Here is an 18665-nt window from a genome sequence, read left to right on the forward strand (position 1 = left end):
TTAGAAATTAATATTACGTCACTGTGCTATAACTATATCGTAACGAATAGATCGATTTTACAATATCATGTGCAGAGAGTTGGTAATATTACACAATAAAAATTAATATATTTATAAACGCTTTCTCTTGAAGAATGGTATCCAGAACATTCTCGGGCCTGCTGGTTTCGTTCTCAAGACTCTGAATTTTAGCCACGAAAGCATGGTGCTAGTAGCAACATATCTACCATTGGTAAATAAAAGGTTTATTATATAAATTGCCTCTAGATTTGCGGCAGTTGCCGTTTATTAAGTTCCGAAATAGCTTAAGAAATTTATTAAGTACGCAAGGATCAGTTTTATGATGTAAAAACTTTTCTTTCAAATAATTTATAACATTTGCATGCTAGTATTTGTTTTTTATAATATTAATAAATAATACTTATAGCAGAATAAGTTCCGAACAGTATGTTATAATTATAATCAACCATCTTTTTGACTGTATTATTCTGTGCAAATAAAGAAGAAGTTTGAAAAAAAAAACTTCTGACTTAGTAAAAACGATGCTTTGTGAAATTTAAAGCAAAATATTAAGGAATAAATCGCAATTGCTTTCACGGATTAAGTTGGAACATAAACGATATAAGCCTCCAAACAGGCTTGGTTTAGGTAGGTAGGTATTGAGGGATGCCCCCAGAGACACGACGCGGACCTGAACGAAACCTGTTAGAAATGGCGAATAAGCTTTTTATCCAGTCCATCGACCTCAATTCATCTCGCCCGGATTTCACCTGTTTGGTAGTAGGTAGGTCATACGAAATGAAAATGAATTAAGCTTGTGTTTTTATTATTCTAGAGTCTAACTTCATCTTCCTGTATATACTACATATTAACTACATATTATATACAAAATAGTAACAATAGGAATCGTAGTATGTAGTAGGCAAAAGAAGTAGGTAGATAAGTTGGTTATCATTGTCGTGCTTTGTTGTCAAGTATAATAAGTATATTGAATTCATATTAATACCCACTGTCATCTTTATTCATCGGCGAGTGGAAACTATTGATGATAGAACAAAAAAATGTTCTACGATATTAAAGAATATGTTCATTATATCAATATCTACAAAAAACTTCGCGATACTATATGTACAACTATTGTAGTTATTACAAGCTTTTATTTAGTTTCACCGTCCCGTTGTCTGTCTGTAATCAAATCTTGTAAGTTAAATTCGACCAACTTCCAGTAGTTGGATTGACTTAAAATTTGGTATACTTATGTAAATTGCTTGACAATACAATAACCTGCTAGTGACATCCTGGTAGTCCAGCCAGGATCGTCTCCACAGGATGGAACTCTTCAACGGTTAATGGCATCGACTTGAAATTTGGTATGCAAATGTTTGAAATTTGGTAGTTTATGTGTCAATATAAATACAGTCCACAAAAAGTACAGTCAGCAAAAAAATCTTGTGTTAAAAATGAAAATTTTACCAAAAACTTATAAATAAATAAATAGATAAATATCACGGGACAATTCACACCAACTGACCTAGTCCCAAAGTAAGCTTAGCAAAGCTTGTGTTATGGGTACTAAGCAACGGATAAATATAATTATATAGATATAGATACATACTTAAATACATATTAAACACCCAAGACCCGAGAACAAACATTCGTATTTTTCATACAAATATCTGCCCCGACACGGGAATCGAACCCGGGACCTCAAGCTTCGTAGTGAGGTTCTCTAACCACTGGGCCATCTGGTCGTCTAAACTTACTTACTTACGACTTTGACTTATGTCTCTATAACTTACTAACTAACTTTCCTACGTTTTAAAAGTTGATAGAAATGCCGACCAAAATTAGACCACGTTATCCACATATATCCATATGTATATCTGAATCTCGGAAATGGCTTCCAACGATTTCGATGAAATTTGGTACTTAGGGTTTTTCGGGGATGACAAATCGGTCTAGCTTGGTCTTGTGGCTAGTATTCTACCGAAAACGGACAACGTACTCGAATTTAAGTCGTATGGCAGTGTCTTATCCAACCTCGACATTGGCGGAATCATCGCATCGTTGGATGTTATTTTCTATTATATTTCATTAAGTATGTAGAAATATGAGTGGACTATTGATGTTGAAGGTGTACTGCCTTTTCGGCGAAATATGTTTCGCCAAATTTCACTTAGCAACCAACCTTTCGTCGAAGTTTAATTTTTATTGCAAAATTTTACTTCATCACACTTTTATATGGCAAATAATGATGTAGCAAATGATTGGCTTAGGCAAATAATAAACTGACAAATAACACTTGGCCAATTTATATATTGCAAAGTTTCACTTAAATTTGATTTGTGCGAGTGAGTGAAGCGAGCGAGCAAGACGGTTCGGAGAAGAAGCGACTTGGATAGTTTAGGTTCAGTTCGTTCCGCTTCGCTCCCGCCTTAGCCTTCGATGTTAGGCTTTTTTTATAGCAGCCAGGATAACTGCCACTTGGAAGAAGGTTGGACGCTATTCAATATTTTGCTAAATTAAGGTATGCCATCAATAAATTTGTCGAAAACATAAATGACATGTTAATAAAATTCCGGGTAATAATTTGCATAATAATAATTTATATCACATTAGTGGAGAAATGATATGAGTGTGAAACGTTCAGTTGGGAAATAACATTTCACCTAAATAAAAATATGGAATAATTAGTTTGGGAGCTAATAATTTGCTAAATAATTTTTGCCGAAACATTAGTAAACCGGTGATGAAATTTTAACTGTCTTTACTTGAGTTTACAAGCGATTTCCAGTGTCATTACTGCAAGTAATAATTTATTATATGCATGTAACCATCTCTATCATTATTTAATTTTATTAGGCTTATAATTGCATTTATTAAATTCTTATACTAGAACACTACTCACCGGTGCGCAAATATTGCCATATAAAATACATGCATTTTAAAACATGAAAGTACTGGGTCGGTTTCTATAGACCGCGATTGCAATAAAAAAACACGCACCTGCAGCATTCTGCCCGTGAAAGTTACTCGTATCATTACACTGAGCCACATACATCGACGTTTTTAATCACTTTGATTCTGACTCTCTGTTCGATTTTACCGGTAGGTACCTACCGGGAACACCTTTGCATGCAATGTTAGATTATTTAGCTATGCAATAAAGTGTGTACATAAAAATATCTATTTAAAATCAGGCTCATAAAAATGGTTAAAGAAGTAATTAAACGATATGGTGTCGGTTGTTGCCAGGGACCGCTGACTTTTGGGACGAATTAGAGACCTCCCCCCCCACCCACTCAACCTCTACCCCTGTTATACCACGAACAATATCTATTATGAATTTTATAGGTTTATTCACACACAAAATAAAAGACACATTTCAATTTATTATTTTTTATTACACGAGTTATCAATAGGCATTTTATCGTCATCTATCTGTCGCAAAATATTACCTATTTGTGAGAGACAGACGAAGCTCCTCCAATACCTATCATTACAATTAATAGAATAAATTGAATAAGTTAAAAACCTAAGTCTAATAAATGCACAAATGCTTGAGGTTCTTTAGCTCTTGAGGTAGTGGTACCTACAAATAATATTCGATTTTTAACAGTAGGTAATTATGTATGTATAATTGGCGGCTGAAATGCGACATTCTAGTTCATTTTATTAAGCATCCTGATCCATCAGCCTGAATTGCGAATATTTATTATTAGTAAACACACATACTTGTTGACAGAATACTGTAGTATCGACTTTAACGTTTCGACGTTTTCTAATAATTAATTTTAGATGGAGCAAACCATCATTGACCGGTGGAAACGGATCTTCACCCTTTCCTTTTTATCTTGCCTTTACGATCAATTTATTCTTAACAACCCGTATCAAAAATAATGTTAGTTTAATGAACTGAAAAACAAATAAGCGAATAATTTCCTCATATTCCATTATAACGCAAACAGTAGGTACAGTTAAATTCCAATTCATTTTATCATACATTTCATCATCATCATCCCAGCCTATATACGTCCCACTGCAGGGCACAGGCCTCCTCTCGGAATGAGATACATTTAAAAATTCAAATATTAAACACCCAAATTACTAATAAGTACTCGTAACATTGATGAATAGCTCTCGATTGGCCTATCAATTTAGAGATTATGAAAGTACGCCTTAATGATGACAATGAGTTTAAATAAAAGAAAATCTGACATGATGATAAGAATAAAATTAAACTGAAAATCTTTAAAAAGTTAAATGCAGGAAATATGGATATGTATTATAATAACAAAAAAAAAATAATTTAAAGATAATTTGTACTTAAAAGTTGAATATTTCGCAAACAGATCACTGAATCGAAAAATCGTCTTGGCAACCTCTCAATGATTTAAAAGACCTATCCAACGATACCTCACCCTATACGATTAGTCGAGAAAAAAAAAACACCTACACTTTACATCTATGGGAGGTACCCTAAAAAAAAGTGTTATTTTTATTTTGCCACTTTTCCGGCGTGTCTAATAATATGTATATTCATGCCAAATTACAGCTTTCTAGTACTAACGGTCTCTGAGCGTACCCGCGGACAGACAGACAGACAGACGGACAGACATGGCGAAACTATAAGGGTTCCTAGTTGACTACGGAACCCTAAAATACTAACTTTTTACGCGATTGAGCACAGAATTTTAAGCAGAAAGACAAATTTTGTCTTCCACAGAGCATCCGTCGAGAGCGAACCCCAACACCTCATTATAATACGTGTGCTCCATATTGGATTGAATTCGATTCGCACGGATTTTTTTTTGTCCTATTGCAGGGTTGATCGTTAATGTTGATACAGACTGTAGGAGGTAAGTTAGTCAGAGATAGTAGCATCATTGTCGGATCTGGCCCAGGGGGAAAGAAGGGGGCCGGGTGCAGGCCAAGGCGCGGCCACTGGCGCTGGCAGCAGTTCAGCACGCGGATGCAGATGCACCAGCGGCGACGGTGCTGCCGCCAGGAACAACCGGGACACCGCCTGTAACAAAAAATAATGACAAGTTTCTGTTCGTAGTAATAAATGGCATCCTTCTCCCTACCTACTGATTCTATGCCCTCGTAACGAAGAAATAATCGCGAAATGACGATTTCTACGATACTCTTTTTTTTTTGGACGCCATATTTAAATATTATTATACCCTAAGTAGGTATGTCCCTTTGACAGCTATGACGAATTTAATGATACCTCATGCGTTGAAATCTGTCTACACATTTAGGCTACAGACCTGTAGGTATACTACATGTGCTCGAAAAACATAACCCTCTTTCGGGCCATCGGGTAAAAATTACCTGGCTGACAGACACGATGAGCAACAGAACTCCAATCGCGAGGTTCTTGACGGAAATGACAGCGAGTGCCATTAGGAGAGTAGAGATGACACCCAGCGTGAACATCACCGGCAGGAAAATAAATGACAGCCGCTTTAGTGCGTTGTGACCAAATGTACGACCTTCGGCTACATCTGTAACTAAAAATTATAAGCATTTTAATCTAAGTATGTACTCTGGTGTCTGTAATACTTTATTGTCTAGAATGAAAAGAATGTCTTAATTATATACCTAAGTCGATAATAAATAATCCCGAGGTTGATCAAGAATAATCTTGATACCTAATAATGAAGGACAGGGTATCGTCAAAACTCAAGCCGAAAATGTCGAATTTCATACTTATATAACACGAGCATACAAAATACCTTCTTACTTGCTTGTACGTAGATGTACAAGCTACAGACATCCCATCCCAATAATATTATAAATGTGAAAGTTGTCAAGTCTGTTTGTGTGTTGGTTTGTTACCCCATCACGTCTAAACCGCTGAACCGATTTAGATGAAATTCGGTATACAGATAGTTTGAGTCCTGGGGAAGGACATAGCCACTTGACAGTCCCGAGTGCGCGACCAATAACTTTGTCTCCAAGGAACCGTCCTGGGTTTTAACGACGCACGCACCGCTCCGCGCGTTCACAATTTTCTAACTATACAAGGTTTCAAGCCCTCTTGATCTGAGAGGAGGCCTGTGCCCAGCAGTGGGACGTATATAGCCTGGGATGATGATGATGATGACAAGGTTTCCAATAAAGAAAAATACTGTGACGTAAATTAATGTTTACTCAATCAAATACTATCAGCGTCACGGCTTGCCGTGGCATTATGCTGAGTGGGGACCTATTTAGCGTCATGTATGTCTTTATCCTGTTCTATGTTTGTTCCTATGTTTTGTTTTTTATGGCGTTAAATAAATGTATTTTCTTTCTTTCTTACTATTTATATCATAAAAGCTTATAATATAAGATTTGTGCACAAAATCAAGGTGAAACTTTATGACACTAAAGTATCCACAGACGGATTGAAGCATTTCGGTTTTGGATACTATGCTGTCGCGGACTATCAAGTGGATAGAATAATTTTTATCACGAAAAATTGCGTAATTTCCGCGGTACAGCGATAAACAAATTCTACGCTGACGGAGTCGCGGGCAACAGGCTAGTATGTATATAAATTTAAACATAAACTTGTACTATTACTTATTCTGTGACATAAATAAATAAGTATGATACAATACAGTACTATACAATACCTCTTTATTGAACACCAACACATAGTAAGCAGTACAGAAAACATAATAGGAAACAATAATGTGATGTAATATTCGTACTCTAAAATTAGATACTTATCATAAAAATAAAATATTTCTTTTTTTTTTCAATAAGAAACTAAACGTTAACTTTTAAATAAAAAAAATGAGTGAAATAATTAATAATAATTTTGCTTAATTTAAACCGCAGTTTCATTTATTCAGTTCTGTATTAGAGTAAATAATAAAATATAGTGATATCAATTTAAAGTTTCTGTTCATATTTAGCAACTTAACCGAAAATATAAGTTGGTACAAAGTGATGTGTATAGGTAAATAAAGTTATAAAAAATATAGGTAACAAAAAATTTAACCAATTGAAAAATTAAATAATTGGAACTTATTCATGCACATGTAGGTACTTCTGTTACTTCTCGTCACAAATTATTTGTTTCCTAAATATCAGTGCTCAAATTTAATTAATTAGCTCTATTTCTAATGCTCTTTCACTTTTGTTGTACCTAAGCTGGTAGGTACAATGTAATATCGTGCAAGAAATAAATGTTCACATGCAGAACAGTGTTGTAAGTAGTAAAAGTATGGGAACTTAACATTTCCCTACTGGTGTAATAATAACTTAGTCATAGAAACGTATTACCCCGTAAATATGCCTTTGTGTGTTCGCTCTCTATAAATTTATTAAAATTAGGTTAGATTCTGTACTAACACGTGCAAGGTTGTTGTAAGGCATATAAATTAAGTTACATTTTTTTATGAATGGGCTCTAGAATTTGATGACATTTTCGATTATTTTTTAGACGTCCTGGGCCCTATTTTACCACGCCGACAGGTGCGAGTACTACTTTCATAGAGAGCCATATTGAAAATACGCGTACTTACACCTATGAGTTAACCTGTCCTCTCCCAGAGGCACAAATTTGTGCCGAAATTCCTTTGATCCTGTTATCCTGGGAGATGACAGATTAATGTAGTAAGTGGTAGGACCTTGCGCAAGGTCTGCCCGGATTGATACCACCATCTTGCTCGCTAATCCTGCCGCGAAGCAGCAGTGCTTGCACTGTTGTGTTTCGGCGTGGAGAGTAAGACAGCCGGTGAAATTACTGGCACTTGGTATCCCATCTTAGGCAGAGGATCTTTGGGAGAGGTTGGCAACGCATTTGCAATACCCCTGGTGTTGAAGATGTTTATGGGCGGTGGTGATCTCTTACCATCAGGAGACCCACTTGCTCGTTTGCCATCCAGTTGACAAAAAAAAATGTGTCACGAAACACCAGAATATCAGATGTGTTTCTTGTAACATGAAATAAATGATTTGAATTTGAAACACTACAATTGAATTGAAACGCAAATCTGACACAGCTTTCATTTCATGTCAAAATTTGCCTAATTCATTGAAACAGGTGTTACTTTGCGGAGGTCCATATCAATGATCCGGTCTAAAAGAATTTCTTTGCCCACCAGCTTGAGTTCGAAACGCGTCAGTGTAGGTGGTGGTGGTGATAGATGGGTTTGTGTGATTTGTGTGTGTTCTTACAGCGCGGAGGTGGAGGAACTGCATGAACACGCATATTTTTGCATAAACTTAGCTATCATATGGTCGCGGGTGAGAAAATAAATTATTTTAGTTCAAGATTTACCGACAATACTAGAAGTAAAATGTCGACTTTAAATAGTAGATTGTACAACAAGAGCATAAAACGAGCCATTTTACCCAAGACGTTCATATAGCCACCCGAGCCGGGGAAAATGGGTTTAATGCTCGAGTTTTACACTCTGCTTTTCACTTAAATTGCGAGGAAATGAAATAGCAACAGTGGAAACAATTGTTCATTTTCTATGTACCTTTTGTTTTTCATGCATAATTATATTCTTTAGATCATAAAATACTATTTTTAGGGATTGACAAAATATTTTGTAGGAGGTTTGGAGTTAAAACCTGACTACGGTAACCGATATAAGATGTGGGAGGAATTCGCCTGGTAAAGGGTTAAAGCCACAATTCTCTACTTGAGAGGCAACAGGTCCAATCACTAGACCACAGCGGCTTCAAAGCGTGTATTGTATCAAAGGGTCTTATTACCATTATCTAAAACTCCATTCAAACCCGAAGAATCTTCTTCACACTGCACTACTGCTACAAATATAACTATGTAAAGTAGGGACAGCACGGTGAATTTGTTACACATTTTGGCCACAGCACTTTTTAACTGCAATTAATCGATCAATGAGACGATCACCTGCCGATCGCTTAAGTATGACTGATCGTTTGTTTGTCAGACAGTCAGGATATAAGTGTCCTTTGAATACAATGGTCGGTGAGACCAAAGTCACGATGGTGAAAGAAAGTGCAGTACAAACGTGCGTGACTGCCGTTCTGGCCCCAATACACAAACCCTGAACGACTACTTAATGTTGAATCATTAACGGGCTCCATACTCCCCATGGACATGGACGACGACTTCTGATCCTTATCGGTACAATTGAAAGTGAGAAACACGGATATCTAGTGTCATTACTGTCGCTACTATTTACATATTTATTTATTGACTAGCCTTAACCCGCGGCTTTGCCCGCATTAGAATTAGCTTAATGCCGTCTTAACTGAACTGTTGTATATTATTATTACCTATACCCGTGCAATTTTTGAAATATACAATGACAACAGTTTACTTACATGATCTCCAACCTCTTTGCTTACACGATTCTTAGTTACCATGGCAATAGTCTAAGGAGCCGCCGAGGTACGTCACCGTTCTTGGACAGCGTCCTCTATTCTTGTTTAAACTTAAAATATTATCCCACGGGAACGCCTTAACGGGATATCAAGTATCCCATGTCTCAATGCAGATTTTTGTTTATCTGTACGCCAAGTTTCATGTAAATCCTTTCAGCTGTTATTGCGTGATTCAGTAACAAACATCTAAACATCCAAACATCAAAACATCTGCACAAATAGAATATTATTAATAGTAATTTGACGCCAATGTCTGTCTGTCGGGATCATTGTAGCTCTCAAACGGAACGGCCATTTTCTATGTGTTTTTTACGTGAAAGCGAGTTTTCTTGCAATGGATTTAAGCTAAGTGTCAATAAAATCGTTTCAGTAGTTTTTGAGATACCTATCAAATTTTAAAATTGCAGATTCGGGGGCTTTCTAACTTTTTTAAGTTGTTTAGGTTAATATTACAAGTTTTTTTCAACTGGTATTTTATATATATTATTTATTTGTTTATTTATTTATTCCAACAAATAAATTACAGCATTACAGTTAAACACCAATGCGCTGTAAAATTCAAATTATACAAAACAAAAAGACATAAAATACATTAAAAAAAAACTATGAATAGTTAGGGATTTTTTAACGTCGTCTTCGTCGCTACCCTAAAACGACGGAACACCACACCCTTCGGCCAGAAGTCTGAGAGTGCAGGAACATCTGCTGGTGCTTGGTGCTTTGGATATAATTGATCTGCTATTCATGGACTCGTGAAAAGATAAACATTTGCACCTATTTGCTTTATTCCTATACAATAAAAAGGGCCGGCTCGATGGGATTTAAGCCCATAAATATTCTGTCTGTGTTTGATTTGTTTAGTGATTTGGTCCGAACCTGATACATATTTTATTATTCTATTACAGTTCGAGGAGACAAAATATTTGAATCGCAATTTAGAACAGCAAGATTACGGTTGAAAAAAGTTCAAATAAAATAAAGGTGCAATTTCGTTCATCCTTTATTATCCGGACAGCTAAGGAGTAGAATGTTCTGCCTCAGTCTGTGCTCCCTGATCGCTACAATCTGAGGCCGTATTGTCTATCGTTTCTGACGCTCGCGATCGCAATCAAATGTCAGTTTTTGTATGGGAAATCTGTCATTTGATTGCGATCGCGAGTGCCAGAAACGTTAGGCAATAGGTACGGCCTCTGGCCGTCTTCAAATCTAGGGTAAATGGTCATTTAATGGGCAAGCGTGTTCCATCTTTAGTTCACATCTTCACTTACCATCGGGCGTGATTGTGGTCAAACCACGAATGTACACCATATTATAGCAGTTAGTTTGTGATGTTAATGTACTCTACACGTGTGACTTTCATAAAAACATATATTTTAAGGGCTGAAAGCATAAGCCCGACGTAAATTACTATTTATAGTTTAAAAAAAAGTTTTTTTTTTTAATAATTCGGCACGCAATGTATCGGTAACAAAGCTAACAACTGACACTAACATTTGCTGCCTCTCTGAAATGTCGAATAAATGTTTGCATTACATTGCTGCTCGACAAAATAAAAAAAATGTATAACTCTCCATTAGTAAAGGTAATTTTTATATTTTTCGATAAATCGGTTCTCAATAGTTAAAGCTATCATTAATTAAAATTTATGTTCTTATGGATGTCACACGTTGTATACTGGAGTAGGTTCATTGCTGAAACTTATATCAATCCAAGTTAAATTTGTTAGGCAGTTTTCAACATGAAAAAATATTGCTACGTCAGACATCCATCACACAAAAGTTAGTTTGTCAAAGTTACACACGTATAATCCTATCTTTTGCTTATCTTGTAACTTTAGGTACTAACTACCCTTTGTACGTTTTTAGGTTCCGTAATTTTCCTTAGGCATTTTTAAAAACAAAAAAAAAATTGGTTGCTCTCGACGAGATTCAGACCCGGGCATTCTGTAGCTATATCATGGTATCCTACCAACCACCACCCAAAACACCCCACCAGAATATTTTTTCGTAAAAAAAAACTTACAAAATATGTAATTTTAGGTACATTTTATATATTTTTTGTAAGTGTATTGATATTTCAATAATGGGACATGTGAAAAAGATTATGTGCTACTGCTAATATCGTATTATTAACATAGTAAAAAAAACGTTTATTTTAGTATAAATAAAACGCATTCTTATTTCTCAGAATACCGGAAAAATGTTGAATTGATTAAATTTCTTTACTTCGGCACTTAAGCGTGAGGATTCCATAGTCGCTGCACGTAGCGGTTGTAGAGAAACCCGAGCGGCGCAGGCGCAGCGGCGCGGCGCGACACATCGTCCGTGACCACCGTATGCAAATGCGTGCGCTCGCTTTTGGCAATACGGGCCACTTCCTGCTATGCAAACTATCTAGGATAGTGGCTTACTAAATTAAGTCACAAATTAATTAAGTAAGGTAGGAAAGAAAAATACGAGACAGTTTAGGCTGACAAGCTTGACTATGATGATATGACACGGATACATTTTAATGCAACAATCCCAAAAATGACGTCAATTTAGGACAACGTGTCAAATTTTAATACTTAAGTACATTATTTTATGTCACTGTTCGGAGTGGCCTTTTAGAATGGCCGTGGCCGCTAAATCGTCCCTTCCAAGTGGTGCGAGTAGTGCGGGCGACCGACTTATCTTGCTGTTCAGTCTACAGCGATGCGCGCTTTCGTTGCCATTCTCACACTCGCCGTGTGGCCATGTTGCGCTTACGCACCTAGCGCGGATCTACTCAATTACTTACCGCGGTCTCTCCTCGCTGCACTGCACATCGAGGGTACTCCACTTGAGAACCTAGTGGCTTGCAGTCAAACTCTAGGCCCTTTAAAATGCCTACAAGCTCTAAGCGCTTGGCGCGCAACAAACGCCGCAGACATCCTACCTAAACAACAAGGAACCTACTTCAATTTAACAGAAGATATTAAACGATTTCCATGGAAAAAGTATAGTAACAGGTCTCAGGAACAGATTTACTCCGAACTGTGCTTTGGGACAGAAAAAATGTTACAGTATCGGTCGCTGAAATTAAACGCCGTTCCCGGGTACTCGTTCGAGCTGAAGTCGAAAAAAAACGGCAACCTCAATATTGATGTCTATTCAAGTAAGTAAGATACATTTGTTTAAGAATTTGAACATTTGCTGTTACAACGGATAAATCGTTCTACCGGAATAAATAAATTAGCGGCAAGTCAGCTAATTATGAAGGGTTTTCCGGAACTTATTAAATGTTTGAACGTTTGATGAGCAAAATATGAAGGTTGTCGATATTTTTATTTTCTGTAGTCGGATTTGAGTCGTGCCTGATTAATTTTACTTAAAAAAATATCTAAGTGACTGTTTGTTACAGTAAATTTTTATATGAGAAATCTTAGCTTTAATTTCTGTACTTTTACCTAAATAAGTATCAAAAAAAACACCGTCCTGTCCCGTAAATATCACCACTTAAACAACATCTACATCACTTAACCTAACGACAAAAATCACTTATTCTAAGTTATTTGGGACATGGGTATTAAAACTCAGAACCACCCTATCATTATGAGCCATCGACTCGAAATCGTTCAGCAACTTTTAGGTATTAAATTAATGGAAAGCTATATCCGCCCGAGCGCAGGTGTGTGATTAAGCTTGGAAATTCAACTTTCCCTTGATTGGTTCTGACCAAGGTATTTTGTGAAATTAAACGAGGTGTTTATGTTAAATCGGAGACCGAAAAATCTTCATATTAAAATTCATATATTCCCTTGACATAATCGGATACTCTTGGATTAAATTTAGAAGACGCGCTTTACCAAGCCTCTTCTTATGTTAATAAAAATAATAAATTACTAAAAATAGGAGTAGCTACGGTGTTAACCATGTCATGATTTCGTTAGTGAAAGAGCACTAACGTCATTGTTTTACTTGGTTCTACAGACTCAAGCAATTATTGTTTACTGCTTTGATGGAATTAGTTTAGTATCCATACTAATATTATAAATGGGAAAGTGTGTGTGTTTGTATGTTTGTCTCTCTTTCACGTCAAAACGGAGCAACGGATCGACGTGATTTTTGACATAGAGATAGTTTATGGGCCGGAGAGTGACATAGGCGAAAAAATGCACAGTACCCGAGGGAACAGCGCGTGATAACCGAATTCCACGTGGGCGAAGCCGCGGGCAAAAGCTAGTTAGTCTATATATCGGTTTTTATGGGCGTGTACACGAAAAACAGGGTCGGTATGTCCATATCGGTATTATCCGGGCCGGGAAAGAGTGTCACCCCGTGTATTAATTAGTGCTAGCGGTACTAAAAGCTGCAAATGGTAAATCGGAACGATTGATCTTTAGGCCATACGAATCAATTTGACCCGTAGCACGAAAAAAACAAAAAAACGGCCAAGAGCGTGTCGGACACGCCCAAAATAGGGTTCCGTAGCCATTACGAAAAAATTAAGTAATATTTTTCTAACGATTTCGTATTTAATACGGAATCTTCCAAGTTTAGGTATATTTTATACCTTAGGCTGCTATTTACTCTAAAACTACTAATAATTCTCAAGCAAACTTAACCGTTATAGTTTTCCTTGTAAGTTTGATATACTTAATACCATCCTGATTGTTTTCAAAATTTTCCACCCACTGGTTTAGATTTTAGAGAAAAAAAAATTACCCCCACTTGACGTCTATGGGAGGTACCTTAAGATTTTTTTTTTTAATTTTTTATTGTACCATTTTGTCGGCATAGTTTACATATATATCCGTGCAAAATTACAGCTTTCTAGCATTGATAGTCCCTGAGCAAAGCCGCAGACGGACAGACAGACAGACAGACATAGCGAAACTATTAGGGTTCCGTTTTTGCCATTTTGGCTCCGGAACCCTAAAAAAGGAGAGAGGTTATGACGTCATCTTTTTTGTATGGGAACATTTTTTTTTGTTCTGTAACCTATCGTGTGTGGTATTTTATGAAAGGGCTTAATAAGCTGATTCTAAAAATATATCACATCATTATATTTCAGTCACTTGTTTTAAATTAAAATAAAAATCATTTTCAAAAGAACTACGACTAAGACGGTTTGTTTCTAAAAAAAAAACATACTTACCAAGTTCCTTCAAATATTACACGGTTGAATCATTATTTATTTGTAAAATATACCTAAAATGATATGTAGGTAATAGCCTCATATCCAACCTCGAAAATGCAATTTTGAAAATATGATTCTAAAACTTTGTGAAATTGCTCTTAAAAAGAAAAAAATAAACACGTTTGTGGAAATTCTACCTATGAGAAGTTAGTACGGAAACATGTTATTTTAATTTTGAACATGAAACTACCGTGAGACTCACTCATATTAAATATATTGACCCGGATAACTCACGTCGTAAATCGAGTTTAGCTCGACATGTTTCGGGCTAATCCGTAGCCCTTCGTCTTCGGAGCAACGCGACGGAACTTTTTTACTTTACTTACTTTAAACTTGTCGAGCTAAACTCGAATTAAGACGTGAGTTATCCGGGTCAATATATTTAATATGTTATTTTAATGTTGTAATTTGTTTCTAAAATCCCAGCCCCTAAAGGGTGAAACGAGGGTAGGGAGCGGGGGAGCAAAACACAAAAATAGGATCGTAGAAAGTAAATCTATGCTACCCCAAATTTAACGTGAGCGAAGCCGCGGGCATAAGCTAGTATTACATAAGTACCTACGTACTTTAAATCAAAGTACAAGCATCTTCAGATAGAGTAAGAGTCACCTGCATTAATATCTGCCTATAGAGTCGTATCTGATATTTATGTAAGTTTCGCTGTGTCAGATATTGGTGCTGGTACTTACTGTAGTACTTACGCGAAATTGGAGTGGTTGTTTCACGGTGAATTGTGTATGCTACGTAGCATACCTACACAATACACCGTGAAACGATCACTATACCTGTATAATATTTATAATATGGACTTTTATCTGTCCTTTTAGATACTTTAAAGTTCAGAGAGGATTGTCAGGTTTAAAAAAAATACTTAACTAGTCAATTATGTTCTTTTTTACAGATGACGAAAATGAATCTGGCCGTAGCTCTATGAAGAAATTGAGAAAACAGTTTTACAGTATTGCTCCACTCCTTCTTGTACCGGGGCTCATCATGTCAGCCATTTTGCCTTTCGTCTTGCCAGCGTTGAAGATGTCCGTGGTTGCTGCAGGAATGCTCAACAACATGGCACTGTCCAGCGCAGTTTTCACACTTTTAAGAAATAACGCCTTCAATGATAGATATGAGAAGAAAGTGGTCTATGTAAATGCAGGATGGAGAAATAAAAAACCACATCTACATGAAGAAGAAACACAATTTCATAATGTTTATGAGCACTCTGATAATAATAACAATTATTTCAATCATGTATCAGAAAATGAACACCAAGAAGTTGTTGGTGAAGATTTCGACAATGTTGAAGATATACCGAGTAACACCGCGTTGATGGATAACTATTACGGTAGCAATAACAAATTTGTTAATATTATTGGTTACAAAAACAGAATACATGAGATGAAGAAACGTAGAAAGAATCGAAAAGTTTGAAATATGTTTAAATCTATTTTAAGTGACTAACTAACATTTCAAGTCTCATGAGTTTTACATTTAATTACTTACTTATTAAATTTTAAATGCTGAAACGATTTCGTTTAAAACAAGTCATTATACAGTAAAGCAACGGGCTGCTGATTTAATACTATAAGCAAAGATGCAGAGAAAGTAATGTATGACTATTTTCATACAATGAGGGCTATCGCGTATGAATTCGCCACTAGAGGCGCTAGTGTAGTGTGAGGTCTCCGAAATGTCAAATCTCATAGTTTTTGGGTGAGCTACGCGGGTTTATTTATAATTAGAATAAATTTGTGAATATTTTGCAATATCTGAAATGAATTATAGCAAATATGCGTTCCGGGGCAATGAATGTCTGTGTTTTGAGACTGTTTTGTCTTTCGGAAACCTTTGCCCTCCCTTTTTCCGAACAAAACGGGGACTATGCAACACTGTGGCATGCTCGATATTTTTATGGCACGGTTTTAAGGTGTATTAAATATGATTTTAATCTAAACTTTGTTTTCACGCCCGTAATAACAGACTTTGAAAGCCATTCTTAAAAACCTCACGCTACAGTGCGCCATCTAATGAGACAAAAAACGATAGCCCTCATTCTGAGCGTGGTGATTAGTGTGGAAGGAATATGCTAGCTAGCTAGTCTTACTATTTATTTTTCGGTTTATAGAATGAGAGTTTTCACAGAGGCGAAATATCGCTAGATGGCGTTAGTATCGTGAGGTCCGTTTGAGGTTTGCTTGCGATTGGCTCATTTAGTTATTTAAAACGCATTGTTTCATACTAACGCCATCTAGCGATATTTCGCCTCTGTGAAAACGGTGAAAACGCTCATTGTAATAATTGTGAACATTTTATTTTTACCTGTTATTTTAAATAAGCTACATTACAATATGTCCACCGATAGTTAGTTGAAGTGATATTTAAACTTGCCGCTCTTAAATAACCGTAATTGTATCAAAGGTTATTTTAACTGTAGAACTCGTTCTTAAAATTGAAATATATCGATATACCTAATGTACAGCCAAGCAGTAGGTTTCAATGAGCTTCTACGTATAACATCATTGCTAGGTTTTGTTTGTTGAAGGTCCAAGAGTTGTCCAAGGACTTTGTGGAAGTAGTAAAGAATACAGCTAGGAACCATTATGAAAATTTTCAAATTGGCAAGTGACAAATATTATTATTATTTTTATTATTGTTATTATTTTTATTTAAATTATTTACTTCTATTTGTTTTCTTTTTAGATTTACTTTTTGAATATTTATGTCGCCTTCCGTGGAAGTCGCCAAGCGGTCTCAGCGGAAGACCAGCGTTGGCTCTAACGGCCAACACTAATGCTGAGCTGAGACCGTTTCGCGATTTCGCAAATACTGTCGTAATATTTATTTTATGGTTGTTTAATTTTGTGTACTTACTTATAATATGTATTTTCGAATTAGCGAATAAACGTTTCTATTTCTATTTATATTTATTTATTTCTAAATAACACTTATTTTGGTCAACTGTATACGTTTACTTACTTTGTTAATAAAAAGTATTACAGATTTTTTGTACTGAGCAACACTTATTTTGCCACTCACAAATCAAAACATAACAACAAAAACGGCAGCTTCATAGAACAAAGCTGCAATTACTCGTATCTTTTAGTTGGAGTTTAGTTTTAGTTAAATTTAATAGCAAATTGCACAAAAATGCATAAATAGAGTTTTATGAACAAGTCATACACTTTGGTATTCACTTTCATTTCGATAGTAAGGAAACAGAAACAGTGGAAATAAATGTTCATTTACTATATAGCAGGGCTACTACGAAACTCGAAACTCGAAGTTCGTGTCGTGCGGTCCCTCTGACACTTATACTATTTAATACGAGAGCGAGAGGGACGGTACGATACGAACTTCGAGTTTCGTAGTAGTCCTGGAGCAGTGGACGTCTTTCAGCTGATATGATGAGATGAGGTACTTTTGAAAAGGTAGGTACAGTCACCAGCACCAATATCTGACACAACAAGCGTGCATAAATATCTGATACGACTCTATTTCTAGGGCCGGAAGGACGTGTCAGATATTTTTGCACGCTCCACTGTGGCAGGTATTAATGCTGGTGACTGTACCAACATTAATTCATTAATATTATGTGCTTTTGTAAATTAGTCATATAAAGCACGAATTAAGTACTTAAAAATAAAAATAAACCAGCCAAGTGCAAGTTGAACTCGCGTGGAGAGGGTTCCTTACAATGCTAAAGTCAAATGTTAAGACGCGAGCAAACTACTACTAGCGCTGTCTAGTAATGTTTTAGTGAACTATTTTGCGTAAGTGAACGTATTTATATTGAGTTTACCACTTTATTTTCGATTGATAGAATTCTTCTTACAGGGTTTCCTGTAGGTAATCTACAAGCAATGAACTTTATTTTGTAATTTTTTCAAAATTTTATTAGGCTCAGTTGTTTTGGAGATCAGTCAGGTCAGGGGTAATGGTCTATTTTCGTCTTCTTTCATGAATAAATTCAAAACTATTTATTTTACAACAATAACATATATGTATATATTTGAGATCCTCCACGATTTTGTTCGTCTTGTTCTTGCTTGTGTTACATATTTTATTTAAATTTGCATTCTTTGGATTTATCGGATTTGCCAACTTATTAAAATCTTCTCCTTTCGTTATCA

General features: G+C 36.0%; 2 protein-coding genes across 2 annotated transcripts; one reads left to right on the forward strand and one right to left on the reverse strand.

Annotated features, from left to right (window-relative positions):
* Positions 1–3408: 3408 nt before the first annotated feature.
* On the reverse strand, positions 3409–8910 carry apn (apnoia). The gene is made up of 3 exons (XM_074092763.1): positions 8725–8910; positions 5338–5516; positions 3409–5026 (listed from the first exon to the last, which is right to left on the reverse strand). Exons 1-3 carry the CDS (start codon positions 8828–8830, stop codon positions 4865–4867), a joined length of 447 nt encoding a protein of 148 aa, XP_073948864.1. The 5' UTR covers positions 8831–8910; the 3' UTR covers positions 3409–4864.
* Positions 8911–12047: 3137 nt separating this feature from the next.
* On the forward strand, positions 12048–17173 carry LOC141431587 (uncharacterized). The gene is made up of 2 exons (XM_074092764.1): positions 12048–12513; positions 15440–17173. Exons 1-2 carry the CDS (start codon positions 12072–12074, stop codon positions 15964–15966), a joined length of 969 nt encoding a protein of 322 aa, XP_073948865.1. The 5' UTR covers positions 12048–12071; the 3' UTR covers positions 15967–17173.
* The last annotated feature ends 1492 nt before the right edge of the window (positions 17174–18665 follow it).

This window comes from Choristoneura fumiferana, chromosome 10 (genome assembly GCF_025370935.1).
Source record: "Choristoneura fumiferana chromosome 10, NRCan_CFum_1, whole genome shotgun sequence".
NCBI lineage: Eukaryota > Metazoa > Arthropoda > Insecta > Lepidoptera > Tortricidae > Choristoneura > Choristoneura fumiferana.

Coding starts and splice junctions, on each gene's coding strand:
- apn (XM_074092763.1), bottom strand. CDS start 8,830: ATGTGTAACAAATTCACCGTGCTGTCCCTACTTTACATAGTTATATTT. Junction 5,517..8,724: donor GAATGGAGTTTTAGATAATG/GTAATAAGACCC, acceptor TATAATTTTTAG/TTACAGATGTAGCCGAAGGT. Junction 5,027..5,337: donor TCATCGTGTCTGTCAGCCAG/GTAATTTTTACC, acceptor TTTTTGTTACAG/GCGGTGTCCCGGTTGTTCCT.
- LOC141431587 (XM_074092764.1), top strand. CDS start 12,072: ATGCGCGCTTTCGTTGCCATTCTCACACTCGCCGTGTGGCCATGTTGC. Junction 12,514..15,439: donor CAATATTGATGTCTATTCAA/GTAAGTAAGATA, acceptor TCTTTTTTACAG/ATGACGAAAATGAATCTGGC.